The 22082-nt window shown below is 38.3% G+C and overlaps 1 protein-coding gene across 2 annotated transcripts in view; it reads left to right on the forward strand.

The window, feature by feature from the left end:
• Nucleotides 1–7640: 7640 nt before the first annotated feature.
• The window catches only part of LOC124616228 (AP-4 complex subunit epsilon-1-like), a 54085-nt gene continuing 39643 nt past the window's right edge, over nt 7641–22082 (forward strand). Inside the window, exons 1-2 of one of the 2 annotated variants that reach the window (XM_047144534.1) lie at nt 7641–7947; nt 8032–8227. In XM_047144534.1, coding sequence (XP_047000490.1) covers nt 7831–7947; nt 8032–8227 — 313 coding nt within the window. In that variant the 5' untranslated portion in view covers nt 7641–7830. Of the gene's footprint in view, nt 7948–8031; nt 8228–22082 lie in introns of those variants that run through there. The other variant, XM_047144541.1, reaches the window with a different exon arrangement.

A 22082-nucleotide genomic window follows, 5' to 3' on the forward strand; every position in this document is an offset into this window, starting at 1 on the left:
AGAAAGGAGAAATGACATTTCGTCGCAAAGGACACCATTTCTGCTTGAAATGGAAAGACAGACGTGATTTACGCATGTTGTCAACACAGCATAAGATGACTGCTTCGCATGTCAGTGTAAAATCCAGGAATGGATATGTTGAGATAGTAAAGCCAGACGTTTAACTGGACTACAACTTGTCTAAAACAGGTGTTGACAGAGGGGAGCAGATGATGAGTTAGTATCCCTTCCAGCGGAAGACCGTAAAATAGTGGAAAAAGATTTTCTTCCGTATTTTTACGAGGGCAGTTGTGAATGCCAGCGTTATTCACAATATCACGCATTAGCAGATTTTATCTGTAAATTAGCAAAGCAATTGTTTCAGAAAGGAGGAGCGGAACTAAATAAAGACACACATTCAGCATCTGGAGTTGCAAGTGCAAACAGACTCATAGCACATAATTTTCCTGAGAAACTGCCACCAACAGAAAGGAAAACAAACCCAGCTAGAAGATGCATGGTTTGTTGGGAACAAGGGAAAGCTGCAGGAAAGGTATCGAGGAAAGAGACCAGATACTATTGTAGGCCATGTAACACAGGCCTTTGTGTTCCCAAGTGTTTTGAAAGATTTCATACCCTAGTGAAGCTCTCTAATTTGTAAAAAGGGGATAAAAACATTTCACAGTAAAACATTTTATCTTTGATGATAAAATACTTTACCTATAAATAAAGCATTTAATATTTCCTGCTGACAAGTGATTTTAAATCAATAGTCTACCGTTCCCTACAACTTATGAAAATTTTGTCCACTTCGGGAAAAAATAAAAATGCTGAAAAACAGTATATTTAGACTATTATCTACAAATTCCTGCATAATTTATTTGTGCTAAACGCATACCTGTTGATAAAGAGGAAGGATGGAAGTGTATTAGTAAATTTATTAAAAAAATGTAAATTGTAGCAAATTTCCTGAGAATCCAGGTATTAACTGGATTTCCGACCCGTTAGGCTCCAATGTGTTAAAATTCAACTGTTGTTGTTGTTGTTGTTGTTGTGGTCTTCAGTCCTGAGACTGGTTTGATGCAGCTCTCCATGCTACCCTATCCTGTGCAAGCTTCTTCATCTCCCAGTACCTACTGCAACCTACATCCTTCTGAATCTGCTTAGTGTATTCTACTCTTGGTCTCCCCCTATGATTTTTACCCTCCACGCTGCCCTCCAATACTAAATTGGTGATCCCTTGATGCCTCAGAACATGTCCTACCAATCGATCCCTTCTTCTGGTCAAGTTGTGCCACAAACTTCTCTTCTCCCCAATCCTATTCAATACTTCCTCATTAGTTATGTGATCTACCCATCTAATCTTCAGCATTCTTCTGTAGCACCACATTTCAAAAGCTTCTATTCTCTTCTTGTCCAAACTATTTACCGTCCATGTTTCACTTCCATACATGGCTACACTCCACACAAATACTTTCAGAAATAACTTCCTGACACTTAAATCTATACTCGATGTTAACAAATTTCTCTTCTTCAGAAACGCTTTCCTTGCCATTGCCAGTCTACATTTTATATCCTCTCTACTTCGTCCATCATCATCATCATTCAACTGAACACAGTGAAAAGTGGAAATAGAGCAAAGCTATTCCCTGTTGTTAATATTGTTTTGTTTTGCGGATGAGAGAGATTGCCACCGATGGGCATAGGGATTATGGACAGCTGTCAAGAGGTGAAGATGGAAGTGGAAATGATGATAAATTTAAGTCCTGTTAAGATTCCTAATTGAGGCAGGGGATGAAACTCTAAAAAGCCATCTCGACAGTGCTGGTGCTAATGCGACATTATCTGAGCAAAGGCATTCGGAACGAAATTGTTGGCACTGCCGATGATTTGCTGTGTAAACAACATGTTGAGAAAATTATCAAATGTAATTTTTTCAGTGTGGTGACAGATGGAATTGCTGTATTTGTGGGACAGAACAGTTTGCGCTTCGTGCTCGATATGATGATAAAGACAAAAATGCTTTCATAATTCTTGAAGATTTCGTCAGATTTGTTCTTGTTTATGATCTTCGTGACTGGCTCTGGCTGATGCTTTAAAAGAAAACAAGAAAATATCAGCGGTGTTTTCAATGAACGTACTGAAAAAATTCCAAGACTCCTGTCCAAAAGCAATTTACGTTCACTGTGCTAACCATTCATTACGTTTAGCTCTTAGCCACGCATGTACCGTTTCTGCAGTCGAGAAGTCTTTAGGTGGCATAAACAAAATCATCGCGTTATTCAGATCGTCCCTTAAGAGGGGAAAATACTGACGTATTACAGGTTCATACCGAAAGCAAGAACAAGGCTTATGAAATTCTGCGAGACTCAGTGGGTAGAAAGGCTGGATACAATTTCCATGTTTGTTGAAATTTTTCCCTTTGTCACTGAGTCTTTGTCCGAAATACAAGAATTCCCAGATATACAAACTTCAAGCCAGGCATTTTCATTTTAGGCAGCAATGCAGGAACCGACATTCTTGGTGTTAATGGTTGTAGCTGTTCACGTTTGCCAGTTCACTACAGTCAAAATAGACAGACATTAATACACTCCAAGGAGAAAAAAAAATGATTACAGTTTCAGAAAAAAATGGATGATTTATTCAAGAGAAAGAGTTTCACAAATTGACCAATTGCGGACGAGATCATGGAACATTAACAGTCAACTGAACACAGTGACAAGTGAAAGCAGAGCATAGATGTTCCGTATTGTTAATATTGCTTTGTTTTGCGGACGAGAGGGATTACCATTGAGAGGACACAGGGATTATTGACAACTATCAATAGGTGAAAATGCAAGCAGATATTCGGCTTGGCGTTGATTGATAGAGTTGTTAGTGTTCTCGCGAGGGAGATCGTGCCTAATTCTGTCCAACTGAAGCGTTAGAACTTCGTAACACCGAGCTAATTGGAGGGCCGTGCCTATAGTGCTCCAAACGTTCTCAGTTGGGGAGAGATATGGCGACCTTGCTGGGCTAGGTAGGGTTTGGGAAGCACGATGACAAGTAGCAGAAACTCTAGCCGTGTGTGGGTGGGCATTATCCTGCTGAAATGTAAGCTGAGGATGGCTTACCGTGAAGCGCAACAAAATGGGCCGTCGAAAATGTCGACGTACCGCTGTGCTGTAAGGGTGCTGCGGATGACAACCAAAGGCATCCTGCTATGAAAGGAAATGGCACACCAGACTATCACTCCTGGTTGGCAGGCTGTATTGCGGGCGACAGTTAGGTTGGTGTCCAACAGTTGTCTGGGGCGTCTCTAGACACTTATTCGCTGGTCATTGGCACTTAATTCGAAGCGGGACCCACCACTGAAGAGAATTCTACCCCAGTCAGTGAGATTCCAGACAGAAAATGTGTCTGGAGACGCCCTGGACTGGAGTAGGATACCAACCACGGCGAGAGTTTCTACTCCAGCTAGGTCGCTGGATCTCTCCTATTGAGAACGTTATGGGCAGGGCCCTCCAACCATCTTGGGGTTTTGGCGATCCATGCCCCAGTTGGATAGGATTTGGTGTGATATCCCTGCAGAGGACATATAACAACTGTACCAATGAATGCCAAGCTGATTAACTGCTTGTGTAAGAGCCAGAGATGGACCAATGCGTTATTGACTTATTCAATTTGTGAAGCTCTTTCTCTTGAATAAACCAATCAGTTTTTCTGAAACTGTAATGATTTGTTTGTCTGTACATGTAAATCACATCTACCAATTTCTGTAGTTCCTTTATCCTGGGCCTTTTTTGCGTCAGTGTGCATATGTGTTGATGTGAGAATCTAGAAAAGGAAATTGAAGATTTTTCGATCACGTTTCCATCGAGTGATAAGGAGGTAGAAAGTGTGGCAGAACTTATTGGAATTACGCTACAAATTTCAAGAATCACGGGGAAACAAACACAGCGCCCCAACTTCGGGACACAGAGACCTGAATAGTATTTCAGGCTTTCAGTTTTTCTTCCTTTCATAGACTATTTCATCAACTAGCTGAAGGACAGGTTTGTAAATCATAAGGGGATTCTAAAAAACATACAAACTTTGTTACTGAGAAACATGTCTGCATCTACATACATACTTCGTAAACCAGCGTACGGTGCATGGCAGAGCGTACTTTGTACCACTACTGTTTCCTTTTCTGTTCCACTCACAAATCGAACGCGGCAGAAACAACCGTCTAAAAATCTCCGCACGAGCCCTAATTTCTCGCATCTTATCTTCATGGCCCCTAACGCGAACTGTATGTTGGCGGCCGAAGAATTATTGTGCAGGCGGCCTCAAATTCCTCCAGGGATCTCGCATTGCAATTCACGAAACATATTCTAATACTTACGTGCTGATCGAACTCACCGGTGACAAGTCTAGCAGCAAGCCCCAGCATTGCTTTGACGTCTTCCTGTAATGGGACCTGTGGGGATCCGAAACTCTCGAACAGCACCCAAGAATGGGTCACCCTAGCGTTCTATACCGCTGTTCCGTTCATAGATGAGGTACACTTTCCCAAAATTCTCCCAATAAAACGAAATTCGTCTTCCTTACTACCAATCTGACATTCTCATCCCATTTCATATCGCTTTGAAAGGTTTAGCTTAAATATTTAATCCAAGTTACTGTGTTAAGTTGCACCCTACTACTGCTGTAATCGAACGTTACCGGTACCGAGTTCTCCGGCAATCAGCCAACACCTATGACATCCAGATGAAAGATTCAGCCATCACAGTCTCTATCAACAGACTTAAACCTGCTCATGTCGAGCTCTCTTCTACCCTCCTTCAGGCCACGACCACGCCACTCACTGTCGTGGCTCACAATGCTCTGACCACTCCCTCCAAATCAGACTTACACACTCAATCAAGTGACTTCCAGCTCCAATCATTGAGCTCTCCTCTGACCTCACACCCTACTCCGGTCTCACACACTCCGTCGAGTGACCCCATGCTCCCCACGTCGAGCTTACCTACGATCATGCCCTCGCCGCTGGGCCCTTCACTGGTCCCTTCAACCTCTCCTCCATCGCCTGCCTCGCCCTGTCAAGGTTTCCCACGCCCCCCCCCCCCCCCCCCACCTTGAACATGCCCTCGCTTGAGGTGTTTGTGCCTGTTCCCTCTGGACATAATCTACGACATCTCTATAATACTACGCGATGATACACTGTTCAACATGTGTTTCCCTTCATCCAGTGCTCATGACACAACCTCCGCCATTCCCTGCCACCGGGCGAAATGCGTTCTCCTCTCGCCCGACATTGACCTGGACATGCTTCGTGTGTTCGCCATGCCCACCGGAGACATCGTTGTCGTCGCTCCGTTCCACTCGCAAACCGCCGGCCTACCTGTCGCCACACAACCGGAATACCCAGTATGGCTTCCAGGTTCAGTGGCTGAGCCTTTCTTCATGTCATCTACCCACACAGCTCCCCGATGACGCTGTCAAGCTGACCGTGGTCAGGCTCCCGCGGACCACCCCTGCCGACGCCTTGATCACCCCCCCCCCCACACCTCTCAAGAGTACTCTGTACTGCAAGGGGGGGGGGGGAAGGTGACTATGTGGCGCCGATGAGGTCGACACCACGACACCAGCATCGATATACATTTGTCTCTAGACTCTGAGCATCATCTTTGGACGCTAAGCTAAGATTATCTTTGCTCTCTTCTGCCATAGACAGTTCTTTGTAAGCCTCGCTTGTGTAAAGAGGTGAATAAATGAACTACTGTTAAAAAGGTGTTGTTTGGTGTAACTGACCCAAACATCCACCTCACTCTTATGGCCCTGTTCTGCAGTTTTTAAAACCATATCCACGTTTTGTGCCATTGATCCCCAGAAAAGATCCTCTAGCTAAGAACTGAGTGTATGTAGACATACTGTATCACCACATGATATTGGCTGTGGCAAACTGATGGTAACACCCTAAGAGAATAGCATGCTGATAATGTTTGTCCTTAAAAACATTGTTTTTGCCACAGAATCTATAGATTTATCATCTTTGCTCAGTGTTTGCCACACAGTCTACAGATTTATCATATATACTTAAGATGACAAAGTTGCTTCCTCTTTTTATGCTGAAGTGCGGACTGTTCATTTTCTATATGTTCAGCATTAATTATTTACCTACTGCACAGCTGTATCAACCGTGAGGTTTTCATTTGCTTTCTCTAATAGGAGCTATGATGTTCCATTGGTGACTATGGAGTTGCTGTTATTGGAGAAGAGAACTTTGTCTGCATGTCTTATGCTGTCTGAAAGTCATTAATATATCTGTGTATTAAGAATAGACATGGACCAAATACACAACCCTGAGGTATTTATATATGTTTTAACTGATAATAGTTTTATTAAAAATTTATCCTCAGCAGATGTGTGAACAAAACATCCCTATCAAAAGTTTCAAGTAACATTGCTGTGAACTCTGCAATATACTTCTTCCACTTCTGAAACAAACTATGCTTCATTAAAGAGGTAGTATTTACTCATGTAACTTACCAGTCTCTCTTTCACAGTTTGCTTAAATTATTTTTGAGAATGAAGATAACAGTGAAACTAACCTGTAGTTTTCAATGCTTTCTGCATTACCTTTCTTACTATGCGCCACTCGTGCATTCTTTATATACTCCAGGAAAACACCTGTACTAAATGATTCATTTATTATGTTTGTTAATGAGGCTTGTACGCTGTCCACACGCCTCCAAAACAGAGACAGGGACCTCTGCTATGCCTTTTGACTTCTTATTTCTTTAATCGTTGCACTGTTTTGCTAATTTCAAACTCTGTTGTGAGAAACATATGCCCTGGATCATCGTGGGTGCTACATTTGTTTTAGGAAGATTTTGCTGTAGTTTCTTTGCAGTACCAAAGAAATAATAGGCTTGTGTACTTTTAACGGACTGCACATTTTTATGACTATAATTTATTCTGAGTGCTGTGTAGCGGCATTTAGTTGCAGCAGGTACAATGTTCCTTTGATCTGTGCCGACAGATCGCGAACATTGGCTTTGTGTCGCCATCATTTTGCAAACATCGGTATGCCAATACTAGCAGTGAACAATGTTGGGGCAATGTCGCAGAACACGTTTTGAACCCAGGGTAAACGCGCCTTTATAATCATAACTTCTCCTGCACTCGGGACACGTATATTTTTTTATCTTCATTCATCATATTTCTGATGGTACTGCCCTAGTTCAAAAACGAGAAAATCTTCACACTTTCACCACACCTAAAAAAGTCACATGACGGCTACGAAAGCTACACACTCGACTGCTTCTCAAGGTATCACACATACTGCCAGACGCCAAGCAGCTATCAAGTTATCAACTGAACTGATTGCTGTACATCACGTACGCGTATTTTCTGTTACCTAGCGAAACATCGGTTGTTTCCGTGGGAGATCGGCTTCGCGGAGCTGGTAGTTGCATGTCAGGCTCTCCAACAATTTATGAGAATATTTGAACTGACGGATGTAAATTCCGCTTAACTCTAATATTTGTGTTAAATAGGTTTTTTTATTTTGTCGGTATGCATACAATTGATAGTGTGTTGCGTAAATTTTGAAAAATGCATTGAAAAATCTATATCGAAAATGAATTTCATCAGATGTGGGTTGAGTTGTAACGTTGGCGATAGTGTTAGCCGTAATGAGTGAGCGTGTGGTTGTGTGGGTGTCGTGCGTTTTATTTAGGTGTAGCGTTGGGGGTAAAATTAGTAACGATGTGCGTGGACTTATAATGAAAAGCAATGCTAAATAAGTATTCGGGTTTAAGACCGACATGGTCACTATTTGTTTTGTTAAGTTGTCGCTAAACAAGTAACCTCAAAACAATCAAAATGACAGGTATCTTAGAAAAAACAATAGCCTCAATTGGGTCACTATTTTCACCCCTGGAAACAAATGCCAGTCTGAAAGGCCTGTTCGAAAAATGCATTAATGCTCGAACCCGAGTAGTAAGTAGTGTTTTTCATATATGGTTTCCGTTTACAGTCTAAAGTACATCGTTTATCAAAGCTTCCTATCACGATTCCTTACAGGAAGAAGAATGGACTATTAAGCAGTGTTTGCGATTAGTAAGGGAAAAATTATCAGAGCCAAATATTAGTTCCTCGACCATTGCAAAATGTTTGGTTTTTGTGGTCTTTGCAGAAACACTTGGCTACCAGGCCGAATTCGCATATATACATGCTGTTAAACTCGCACAGAATGGATCGCTGATAGAAAAGAAAATAGGTAGGTTAAAACAACATAAAGAAATTAAGGTTCAAGCTTAGCTGGATAAATAGAAGCAATTGGAATTGTGTGACATTGCGCCTGTTTTTTATTGCAATGCTTTTGTGTTAGTATTAGACCCGGAATGACAGATTAAAGCAATGTTTATAGCTTTCACCTTCACAATTCTTACGTCTCATTATAAACTTAAGGATAGAGTTCTTTTTTACAGTCCACATTGATTTAAGGTGTAACTGATTTGCTCATAGTTTCCTGTGTTTTAGCTCGTGACATCTATTGGTACAAGGTCTTTTAGATAAGATAGATGGAATTTTTCATATTTAATTAAATATTTGTCACAAGTTGCAATTAGTAATTATGTTTTAAGCTGTTTAGAGATCAGTCATGTGGCAGCAGTTATTCAGTAATGTAGAGGAGTAACTAAACTGTAGTTCTACTGGAAAACGTAACTAGATACATATGTTGAATGGTTTGGAAAAAGTTTGATCTGGGTGGGTAAAATTTAAATAAAACTATTATTAAACACTATTTCAATGTTTTATCTCCCACCTGTAAAGAGATTTATCAAATTTTCAGAATATGACGTGTAAGGAAATAGGATACAAAGACTGTACAGTAAATGCACAAAAAAAGCAGCAAACATGTAGTGTGCAAATCTCATCCATTATTCTGAAAGTTAAGGTTAATACGCAATTTAATATTATATCAAATCCCAGCCATGGTAACACTAATCCATCCCGTTAACCCCCCCCCCCCCCCACCACTCTCTCTCTCTCTCTCTCTCTCTCTCTCTCTCATACACAAACACACATATATATGCGCACGTCTTTTCACTACCAAGTTGATCATTTAGAAAATGTGTAATGACTGAAAAATAAACCTTGGAGGATACAGTAGGATTCTGTGAAAGAGTAAAATGTCATATTTCAGTCTTCTTGCTGGTAATGCTTGCCAAAGCCTAAATGAATATTTAAACACACCAGTTGGCTCAGCTAAAAAGAGATCTCAGTATGAATTTGTTAAATCTGAATTCCAGAGCTTAGGATCGATCCATATGGCCATTTCTGTGGTCCTGCAAACTGTGTATATGCTTCAGCATTTGTGGCATTATAGTGACCATTCAACCTCAAGGTGAGCAATAGGAAGGAGAGTGAGGAGAATGGATGTGTAGAAACTATACTTTCCATTTTGAAACATATACAGCGCATGAGTTGTGGAGATTATACCTGGGTTGAAAGGCTGCTTTTATTTTTTCCTATTACACAGACAAATCATGTTAAGAAATCATTACTGGGCATATGACTTGAAAATGCAAATGTAATACTGACACACTTTTTAATAGCATTTAGAAAAAAAAATTAACCGTAAGATATAAGAAATGTGGATCAGTATACATGAGAGGAGCACATGTCTGAATCATATGCTTAATGATCTTGTGGTCTGATCAAGAATGGTTTTTTGTTTAAGAGGAGAAGTCCAAGAGATGAGTCGCCAGATGAAAATATAGCCATTTAATAACTGGAGGTTATTTTAAACAACATGGTGCTTTAGTAGGCATCTTTCAAATTGGTGTGATATGTCCTTACCTTCCTCCAGTCTGAGAACTTGCACAACCAATTGTGAAGGTGTCCACAATTTAATCACCAGAAATTTTAGGACCAACAAAGAACATTTTGTAGTCCAAGGGAAATACGGAAGCGTCCGATCCAGCCAGTCTACTTTGACCCATGACGTCACAAGTATGTGGGAAACGACCATAAACCACAATTCCAATATGGCGCATATAAAGTCGGTACGTACACATTATGAGGACGAAAATACATCGAAAAACAAACATACACACTTTCCACAAAAAGCCTAATGACACTAACGGGACAAACGCGGGAAATGGGGTGTTTTTGGGTGGGGGCAAACTAAATATAAACAAATTTAGACACCCTCCCACACACAAAACCAAGCAAAATGACGAAAAACACCGACATCACAAAACTCCCCAAATAGCACTAAACACAATATCATCTGGAATTGGACACTTCCCTTGATCTATATAGCTCAACAGCAGCTTCCGATCCCATAAATTAGAATCAAACACTTCCCTTGGCTTATATAGCTCAAAAACACCTCCCGATACCAATACCAACATACACAGCCACACATTGGGATTGAACACTTCCCTTGACCTGCGCAGTGTTAATTTTATCCGTCATATCCATTCCTGAACAGAAACAACAGCCGATTAATTTTACTAAAATTACCGCATGACGTACAGCGAACAACACTAAATTAACCTTCACACAAAATCGTTAACTCACTGAAGCGAATTCCACTACAAACACAGCCGAAATTCTTGATAATGGGCAAAAGCAAACTGAACCCATTACACCACACAAACGAAAACCCTGAACATACCACCAGAGAGCACAACAAACCACAACACGACGACATCTACAAACACACCACACTCACAAACCGCGCCGTCATGACGTCACACATGACAACACCCTTACGTCACGGGTCAAAGCCGACACTTGGGATCGGACGCTTCTGTCGACCCGTCCAATGCCAATATTATGTCTACTGTGAAATTAAGCAGGCATTTTAGTAATGCCCACATGAAGTTTGGTGTAGTTCTTCCACCTTACTTAAAAAGTGTACTCTTAAAGTAAGTCCTTCAAACTAGATACAGTCCATAATTCCGTAAACACTACTAGCACTTAATGTGCAAATATTTGTTCACAGATGCCTATTGTGAATATTCCCGATTTTCAGTGTAAATGGTAATCTTTATACAAAGGAAGTATACACTCCCCAATGCACACCTCATGCAACCTATATATACTGTAGACTGTGGTGCAAGTTGGCTTGTGACTTAGTGAGTCGAGCAATCTCTGCCTAATTTCAAATTATTTGAACTTGGGATATTCATGTTGAGGTTTATAAGCACTGCTACAACAGTAATTCTATTGGGTGCCATTGTATGCTTCGGTGAAACATTCATTATCGAAAACATAATTTTTTCTTAATTAATCAAAGATTGCGGTTGGTTAGCAGGCTGGAAATTACAACTGGGAGAAGTGGGTACTAGATTCCGCCGGTCCATGATGAGTTACTTTTTTCGCAATTTTCCAATTTAATCAAGCTAAATGCTGAGATGGTTCCTTTGAGTAGGACATGGCTAATTTCCTGCACTGTCCTTGCCCCATCTATGCTTTTACACCATCTCTGACAACTTTATCAATGGAATGCTGGACTCTATTATTGTTTTAATTTCCAGAGTTACCCTGCAGAAGACCTTTAACTCAGTTGTTATGTAAACATATATCTAAACTGTATATTCATTCATTGTGAAAATGCAGCTTGGTAGCCTAAATTGGATATGTTTAAAAGGCCAGATGTATGTTATTTACCTTGTGGACATTTAAAATGCCGGCCACTCGAATAAGATGTATCATGCAAAAGACTTTATTCCATTGGAAGCTATTGGCATATCAAATCACTGACTGAACAGGTCATTGAATGTTGTGCAGGAGCAGTTGAATTTAATGAAAGTGTAGTTATTTGTAGGCCCCCTAACTCAGATTTCAAGACATTACTGGTTGAGCTACAGATAGTTTGCCATTTGCTTTGTAGAACGTACTAAAAATTAGTTGTATGTGGCGACTTCAGTAATAATTTTATGTTATGGTACAAGGGAAAAAAGTTGAAATTTCTTAAATTCATATCATCTAATGTAAACTACATTCTTTCAAGCCAAAGTGTAGCATAACAGTAGCACAACTGTGTAGGCCTACAACATGTTTGCACATTCTTCATTACTAGAGGGACATTCCATTAGTGAAAGATAAATGGACCTTGAGACCATGATGCATGAATTGTAATACTAAAAGGAATTCTGTGCACCCCCCCTCCCCCTCCCCTGCCCACTCCAACACACACATGTTAAATATAACTACAGAATATTTGTAAATGCTAGTCTAGTGACATAAATACTTCCTTAAAGAACAAGAGTTACATTATTTTTTTTATAGTGATGATAACATAGATAATGAATACAATGCTTTCTTCGACATATTTCTCATTCTGTTTGAAAGCTGATTTCCATTAGAATATTTAAAACTGGGTGCGAACACTAATAGGCAAACTGGGTGGCTGAAATGGCATAAAATATCATGTAGAACAAAGTGGAAATTTTATCAAAATGTTGAGCTGCAGTAGCTTATTACAGATGGTACTGGAAGATGCTGAAAAATGTCATTCAGAAGGCAAAAGTGTATGTTATGCAAATAAAGTAGCTAATTCCCAGGATAGAATTAAAGCAATATGTCAGTTGTGAAGAAAGCGTCTGGACAAGTGCACAAAGTTGAGGATATAAAGTCAGCACATGATAAAAATGTTTTTGTTTCTGATAAGTCAGGTACATGTACAGATTTAACAACCACATTGTGAACACAGCAGTTGCATTAAATAAAAACTTAGTTCCTACGGGGAATCATATAACTCTCTTAGAAAATGGCTTTCCAGGACTGCTGCCTGAAACTCTTTGATGCTGACAATGGAGATTCAATTACTGAAGATGAAGGACTGTCATAGATATGATGTGGTATCTAACACTTGTACACATTAGTAATTTTGATTTTAAGAATGCCCAGATTCTCAAATAATTAAAGTTCTCAGTAGAGAATCCACCTCTTAAAAAGGAAAACAGATAACATAGTTTGACACCTATGTGTATGCCGTCAGTATTTACAAAAGCTGTTGAAAATACTGTGTACAGAAGGGTAATTGATCATGTCTATTCATGCATTTCAGTTTTAGAAGTGGTTTAACGACTTAAAATGCTGTATTCTCTGTTTTTCAGCGAGGCACTGGACAAATTAAACAAGAAGTTGTGAACATAATTTGTTTTCTTTGATTCGCTAAGGTATTTTATCAATGGCAGTGGCAAAAATGGGTTAAATCGTGCTTAAAGATCTAAAAGGGACTAAATAGAATGTTCACAAAAAAAGTAGGGGCTAAAGAGAACTTGTTTGGAAAAAAAATACATTTTTTAAATAGATTTTCTAAATTAATATCAATGAAAGTCAATAATGTGAGTCGGATATTTTAAGAAAAGACATAATAAATAAGTTTATGCACAGCACTGAGATTGAGAATGTGTATGGCACAATATCACATATCTTTATAACTTGGTAATGTGTCAGCACACAGCTGCATTGGTGACACTGGTGTCTAATTATTTTTGTAGTTCGAAGGGTATAAGAAATATAGCTTGCATTGGAAATCAACACTGTGTATGACACATTGTTGCCACAGTGTCATTTTGAGGATAAGCCCACATGTCTATGCAGTGGGGCAAAGTCAGGACAGGTATATTAAAGGAGCATATCAGTGACTCTTAGGACTATTTATTTTTTTTAGTGCAAAGTGAAGTCGTGTGGTGTGTTGCCTCACCTTTAATAGTGCACTTTAAGTGTAATCTTGGCACGCCTAAACAGAAATCTCCAAACATTGGTCTTTTTCATAATTGGATTGGAGAGGACTGCACTTTCGCAACTGATGGTTGATAAACTTTTTGCCAAGCCTGTCAGAAACAAGTGAACTATAAGGTTATTTTGTCATTCATTTTATGTGCCACTTTTTGTGCTTAGTCTTTTTCCCTCATATTTTCAAACTGACATTTAAAATTAGTTTACTGACAGACAAATGTGATTCAGTTGAAGCTGACATTTTATGTGATCACATTCTTGTTTTTTATTCACTGCTGTCTTCTTCGTGTCCGTAACACATGGTAAATGTAGGTAAGATATGATAAATAGTCACATTTCCTTCAACGCAAACGTTCCACAGCTCATGTTATCACCATCATCATGGAGAAAAACAAACAACAGATTTAACAATTAATTTTCTCTGTGACAAGTAGCACAGTGAAGAGCAGAAATCAGACTAAGAACAGCCGACTAGTTGCAACTGGTCGGCTGTTCTTAGTCTGATTTACGTGGAACCGTTGCTGTAGCGCAGCTATGTTTAAAGTACAGTGAAGAGCTTTAATTTAGGCTAGTGTGAGGCTTTAGTGTTGGCTGATGTGCCCTGGTATATGTTAAAGAACACTACTTTTAATGGTTTCCTGGAGAGTATCAGTGGCCACACAGTAGTCGACATTGCGTAAAAATTATTAGAAACAAGTGTATAAAAAGGCTATTGCTGATATTAAAATGGACATTGGTGACCACAGTATTTGGCTTTCAGCTGACGAGACCACTGACTGTTATGGCTGATTGATAGCTAATGTTGTGGTGGGGAAATTCGATTCCACAGTGCCAGAAAAACTCCACCTACTCCTGTGAAGAAAAAAAAAATGGAAAAGATGAATCACAGGGATAAGAAATTTTTGCTGTTGGTGATGGATTGCGCTGGCTATGTGTTAAAAGTGGGAGCAACACTGAAATAATTCTATCCTAGTATGATAAATTGTAGTAGCTTTACCAATAGCTTGCAACACCTAACAGAGGAAGGCAGAAATAATTTTGCTGAACTTAACAGTACCACACCACCCGTTGAAAAATCTGTTTTCAAAGCCTCTACCCACTTTTAGTTCTTTAAGTAAATAGCTCCAAATATTCTCCTACCACCTGAACCCATACTTAAACTTTGTCGCACCTGGCTCTTGGCGGCTATATGTTATGCCCAACACTACCAAAGGATAGTAGATAAATTTAACTCTAGCTAATCAGCTTTTATTGAAAAATCCATGATGACCCTTTAGAGTAACAAGAATGTTGCATTTTTGGCATTTTTAAGAGCTCACTTCCAACATCTACCTGTTGTGATTCAACACAAAGAGTTGGCATCTCTACCTTTGAAAGGCAATGTAGACATGATACTGAGATGCAGATGTATATGGAGGACATACCTGGTTCAGTGGGTAGTGCATGTGTCATATTTACTAAGGAACATTCATCCGAGGCCCCCGGATATGAAGATAAGAGTCCTGAATTGTTCAGAGGGAGAAGTTCAAAGGTGGATTGCATTGGGGGCTCTTTTGTACTATAGAAAGATCTTCCTCAGCCTACAAAAATGTACTGAGGTCCAATAGAAAAAGTTGAACTTTACAGACCTTAGAAACGTGATTGATTGTGTACTGAAATACCAAAACATAATATAAAGTTTTGTGTTAGTAGTAACTTTAGGCCACAGATTGTGGTCATACATAGGTACACATCTCAGGTATGGGTTTCTATGTGAGTGACGTGAAAAGAATTTTTGGTAAAATGCTTTTAATGAAAATATTATTTTAGTGTGGGTAAATATATGAATTGTTTATAGTGCTGAAAAAAGGAATAGTTAGTTGTTTATTTTGCATGAAGAACTAGAATAATAATATCAAAATTATAGTAAAATTTTCTGTCTTGATTTAAGTGTTATAAAAAGGCTAAAATAGTTTATTTTAACCTAAAAAGGGTTGTTTCAAGGAAATGAAGGGCCAAAATCCATTTTATAAAAACTTCGGATCCTACTGATGATGAATTTGGTAGTGAAGGATGTTGGTTGCAGTGTAGGCAGTGTATCAGAGAGTGCAGTTCAAGAAAATTTCATGATACATAGAAAATAAATTGATGCCAAATCACACTAAGGCTCAGTTTTAACTACATCAATGACACAGTTCGAGTAAAACTGGAGATTTTGGTTACACAGAATAGGTATATTAATAATTCTGGACAATTAAAATTCCTAGGAGTTCGGATAGATGGTAAGCTGTCATGTAAAGACTATGTTCAGGATCTTGTTCAAACACTGAACACTGCTATATTTACTGTTAGAACAGTATCTGCCATAAGTGATAATACAACATGATAACTAGTCTAGTGTGCATACAAAGTATGGCATATTCTGGGAAAACTCATGCCATTCACAAAGGATATTTTTGGCTCAGAAACGGGCATTTCTCACAATATATGGTGTAAGTTCGCTAACCTCTTGTCGACCCCTGTTTAGGAGTGTGGGAATTCTGACACTGGCCTCTCAAAAAATATTTTCTTTGATGTCATTTGTTGTTAACCATATGAGCTTACTCCCAAGAATTAGCAGCTTTTACTTGGTTATTACTAGGCAGAAATCCAATAAGCATATGGATTGCAGTTCCTTGACTCTTTTGCAGCAAGCTGTACAGTATTCTGTTGCATCAATTTTCAATAAGCTACCCAAAGGATTTTTAAAAAAAATCATGGCAGTAATTCTTACTCTTTCAAGTCCAATCTGAAAAATTCCTCGTGGCTCACTCTTTTGAGCTATTCCTGGGAAAAGTTTAAGCAAATTCCTTTGTTACATTGTTGATTATGCAAATATATACTCAGCAGCTCGTTGTGTCCATAGGAGTTGTGCAAATTTTATTTGGTTTATTGTTAACTGTTTTGATGTTACTTTCCTGTACTGACTAGTTCATTGACCATGGAGATTTGCTCCTCAGTTTGGCATAAAGGAGGTAGACATGTCAAATAAAAATAAATTGATAAAAATTACTGGTTATCGGTAGTCTGATTCAATTGTACAGGAAGACATTTGTAGTGAAGCAGGACCTGATGATATTCGTAAAAGGGGAAAAAGGGAAAAAATTACAATATGAAAATTGTGAAGCACGTAGTAATGGTAATGCATAATCTGCTACAACTACCTCAGCTTTAGTATCTGTTTGAACAAGTTAGTTAAATGAACATTGTGCATACTCAGCTGGCTGAAGGATGCTGAAGTTATTGTAAACAGCTATCACATGTTACTAAATGAAATATATAAGAAGTAAATAATGCAATATGATAGACAAGAATAAGAAAAATAAAAGTAATAAGAGTATGACTACATAAAGAAATAATTTGAATGTGCTAATAATTATGAGTGAAAAGACCCATCCCAACATCTGCAAAAAAAGATTTAGGGGGAAAATAATATAAACCCCAAAATTGCAGCTATCATCATAAAAAAAATTATCATCAACTCCATTCGTTTTAAATTTACCTTTGATTTTACAGCAGGAAAAAGTAGTCAACTTAGATTGGAAAATGTATGTTGTGGTGCTGACTATCCCTAGTTGTTGTGGATGTGTGTGCTGCAGGGTAAGACACAATTTTCTAGACAATAGATAGTGACATGCTGCCTACAGATAGATGGTTTCTGTGTTCTGTGATGGCAAGCAGGACTGAAAACATTCTTTGTTCCTGATCAGAGTATCTGCAAAATGTTAACATGTGTGATGTTTGGGAAGGAACGAGTGCTAAGCAGAACAACTCTTATTGTGTCACATTTTTCAGCTGTGATTGTTAATGTAGATGTGATCAAATTTTGCAGGTGTTACACAAAACTTGTCATAGTATGAGAAGTCATCAGAACTTGGGGAGAGGTAGGAGGTTCCTGTAACAGCTGTTGTGAAAAATGGAATGTCTTGATAAATAAAACATTCCATGTACAGTGGTAGTATATTTTACTGAGTTTACATATTATTCTCACCAGGATCCAACATTTTGTGCAAAAGGTACAATTGAGAATACAGTTCTATCAGTGTCCTCATACCTGGAAAGACCCACACTTCCCATCTAACCACTATGGTGAAATTTAAGGTTCATGCCTGCACTATCACTTAAAAAATATTTTTCTTAGCATTGTTGACAGTGCTCACAGGGAGGTGTGATGGGAGTGTTAGGTGTTGGTCAATAGCAGGCTGTAAATTACCAGTGAGAGAATGTTAGGAAGATGACATGTTGCATACCAGTGATTCTAATCAATTTTACTGCTGAAATGTATCTGATCTCTCTGTTTGAGCTAACCTCTCACGTATCATTCTAACAACAGTTCTTAGGATATGGTGTGTATTCCAGAAAGCTGGTCAACAATCTGTGGCTGATACTGCAGAAGTGTAAAATGTAATCACCACAGTTTAAACTAAACTGTTGTGTCCCAGTGTACCCACAGCCTTGGGTTGAAGTATATATCAAACAACCGGGTGTGAGCAGGAAGCAAACTAAAAAAAAGTTTGGAAAGTTTTAGACTGTGCTGCTCAAACTCCTGCATGTTTTCTTACCTCACATTGGTTACTCAATTCTGTACTCTCCGTGGCTCTCTCAAACTGTGTTTTGCGTGGAAGAATAAAAGCACTGTAGCCATCATTGGCCCATTTTTTAAATTTTAGCTCTTAGTGCAGTATATAAATTACTCATTCATTGTGGGAAAGATCTCAGGATGTCTGATAAACTAGTGTCTGCTCTGTGGCCTAAAATGTAATGCCAAAGTCATACCCACTGGCTGAAGAGGTATCATTGCTTGCCTTGTAATCTGACCTTAATGGAAACTTCTGCAGAACATTCTTTCTTGCAAATGAATCCACTGACAGGCTATACTGCAATTATAGTGATTCAATCCAAATATTTTAGTAATGTGTGGAGATGCTTGAAAGATCTAGCACAAACCGTAAGTATACATCTTTACTGGAGGTAATATGAAGTTTCTTAAATCTTTAGACAAGGAAGGATATACAAGTTACAGATGTCCATAATCTGAATGCAAATTAAGCAGTACAAAATGAGATGTAAATTTCTGTAACTGCTGCTGTAGAAGTGGTAAGCAAAAGTACAAAAAATATGTTGAGCTCAATTTGGAAATTACAAATGTCAATTTTTTCAGATGAGGGTAATTTCATGTGAAATCACCCATTGGCCGTTGCCCTTATGTCACAGAGTTTTCTGAAAATTTGGTGTAAGAATGTACATAATGGGTTAGGGTTACAATATTTTTTCTGGAATTTTTTGACCAAAATTGTAATTAGGAGACCATTTTGAAATGTGGGCTCCTTCTAACAACTGGCATTGAGAAACGAAGTGCCTTGTAAATTTGTAACCACTATAACTTTTTTATTTGTGAATCAATTTTATTCAATTTGGTGTCATTGGAAAGGAAAAGAATAGAGCTATAATAAAAAAAAATATTAAAGTGCTGTGTCTCACCAACAAGTGTTTGAAAATTTGTAATTAATGTAATTTCTCACTTTTTTTTCTTTTTTTGCAAATTTCAGGTTTTTTTTTCCCAGCAGAATCACAAGTTTCACCATCTGAATTTTTGTTTCAAATAATTCCTACTGCCATACTTTTCAACACAAAATAAATCAGAAGGGTATTTGTCCTGTATTGTTAGATCATATACTTTTTCAATAATGCTGTAATAATTAATTGCTTCAAAGAGCTAATCAACAATACATGAAACAACAATGAAAAATTTAGTCCAGCAGCCATACTCACATGCAACACAAGCACTGTGTGTTAGGTTTTTGTGTGTCTAGGCACTTTATATATCTGAAGGACTTTTTTGTCTTGATTTTGTTCTTCCTACATAAGCAGCCATTCTGTCTGGTAATTAGAGAATAAGAAAAAGTTTCAAACCATCCAGTTCTTTTCTGCAACATACACAGTTGATTAAAAATCACAATGGGAAACAAATGTTCTTTAGGTTTTGTGTCAGCAGTTGTGTGTCAGAAGAAAAGTAGTAGCAGTGAAGAGCTTGATTTAATAGATATGTCAAGCCTGAATCAAGCTGATATTGAATTATTGAAGCTAAGAAGCACCTGTGAAAACATTGAGTGTGTTTGTTCTTCTCACAAAAGGCTCTATTTGGGAACATTTGAAGACAGACAAAGAATTTGCTGTGACCCTTTTAAGAAGCATGGTAAAAAGACTGCTAAGAAATATTTGAAACCTATTTCTTTAACCATGGCAAGGAAACATAAAACTTATCTCAGGTACCAAGCTGTGCATAACATGCCATAAGGACATTTTATCTCCTATGGGGGATAACCTTCCAGGGATGGATGAATATGAAGTTGATGATCAAGAATATACACCAGATCCATCTACAGCTCTTCAAAAACTTAATGAAAGTTGTGAACTGCTTGACATTTCACCATTTAAGGTTACCAAGAGAGCACAAGGCAGGCGTCCAGAATACAATCGATCCGTCACGTTGCTTAGCTTTAAAATTTCAGCAAACAGCATCAGAAGTGCTACATGTTCCAGTAAAAAATGTGTTTGAAGAAATTGGCAGTGCTGAATGTACAGACTGAAATATTTTATTGCAAAAACTTAGAGAAATTCAGCAGAAGTTCTGTTAAAGAAAAACTACAAATACTTACCTTAGCACCAGCTTCATGGAGTAAAGAAAAAATCCAAATGTTTTTTAACAGTTCCAAATACATGGTAAAGAAATCGAGGGTATTGCTAAAATAAGATGGTATTTTGTCAAAAGGGAGTTATAAAGTGGGAAACAGTATAGGTAAGGACGTAGAAAAACGTGTCCAGAATTTCTACTGTGAATATGATATATGTCGCATTTCTGCTAATAAAAAAGACTGTCCCTTCAGAAAATTGCAAAAGAGTGTATTAGACAAAAAGACTAATTTTACATAATCTGAAAGATGTATACTTAGCTTTCAGAGAAAAATACCCTGAAGATAAAATTGGTTTTACTCAATTTTGTGAACTTAGGCCAAAAGAATGTGTTGCTGTAAACAGTTATGGAATGCATAATGTATGTGTATGCATGTATCACCAAAATGTAATACTGTTAAAGCATGCTGCACATATGAAAGAACAGTACACTGAATTTCTACAGAAACTTGTTTGCAATCTGGAAAATGAGGAGGCCATGCTGCATCGCTGTTCTCGGTGTCCTGACGTATATGAGCTGCAAAATTTTTTAATGGAGCTGGAATCCTTATAAGATTGTGAAAATGTTGTACTCAAACAATGGATGCAAACTGATCAACCTACACTGGAGACGTTAATGAACACGACTGATGATATTGTTGAGTATCTCATGCAAAAACTTCAAAACTTAACACAACATCATTATATTTCAAAATCTCAGAGTCACTACTTCAAATCAAGCAAAGAAACCCTCTCTGATGCTACATGCATCATCATAGTGGATTTCGCAGAGAACTATACCTGTTTGCTTCAGGATGCTGCACAAGGATTTCACTGGCAGACCATTCAAGTCACCCTTCATCCTTTTGTGGTGTACTTTAAAACAGATGACTGCATTGAGTCAATGTCATTGTGTTGTATAAGTGACTGTTTGCAGCATGATACAAACACATTCCATGTTTTCCAGAAAACTGCTCTCACTTGGAACAATTACTACACATCCAACGTGTTATGTACTTCAGTGATGGCAGTTCTGCACAATATAAAAACTTAAGAACTTTTTTAATTTGTGCCATCACAATCGAGATCATGGAGTAACTGCAGAATGGAATTCTTTTACCACTAATCATCCCAAAAATGCCTGTGGTGGAGTTGGTGGTACTATTAAACGTTTAGCAACAAGAGCAAGTTTACAGCGTCCATGTGACAGTCACATTTTAAGCCCAAAAGATCTGTTTACATTTGCCAAAACTCATGTTCCAGGGATAGAAACCTTTTATGTTACAACAGAGTAGATAACAATGTTCACAAACATGTTACAAAAACGATATGAGACTGCGTCTACCATTCCTGGGACAAGAGTAAATAATTTTTTCAAACCACTCAATGAAAACAAGTTGCTGATAAAGCATGTTTCATCATCTACTAAATTCATTCAAGTTTCTCATGGAATTCGAAACACTGCCTCTAACACAATTAAAGAAGAAACATTTGTCGCAGCTCTCTGCGATAACCAGTGATGGCTTGGAAAAATTCTAGAGATAAGTGAAGAACACAGAGATGCAAGAGTCAAGTTCACGAGTCCAAGTGGCCCTTCCTCAAGTTATTCATGGCCACTTCACACTGATGTTTGCTGGATACCTTATGAAAACATTTTAATGACTTCGCATGCTCCTAGT

Source organism: Schistocerca americana, chromosome 1, assembly GCF_021461395.2.
Source record: "Schistocerca americana isolate TAMUIC-IGC-003095 chromosome 1, iqSchAmer2.1, whole genome shotgun sequence".
In the NCBI taxonomy this organism is placed as follows: Eukaryota; Metazoa; Arthropoda; class Insecta; order Orthoptera; family Acrididae; genus Schistocerca; species Schistocerca americana.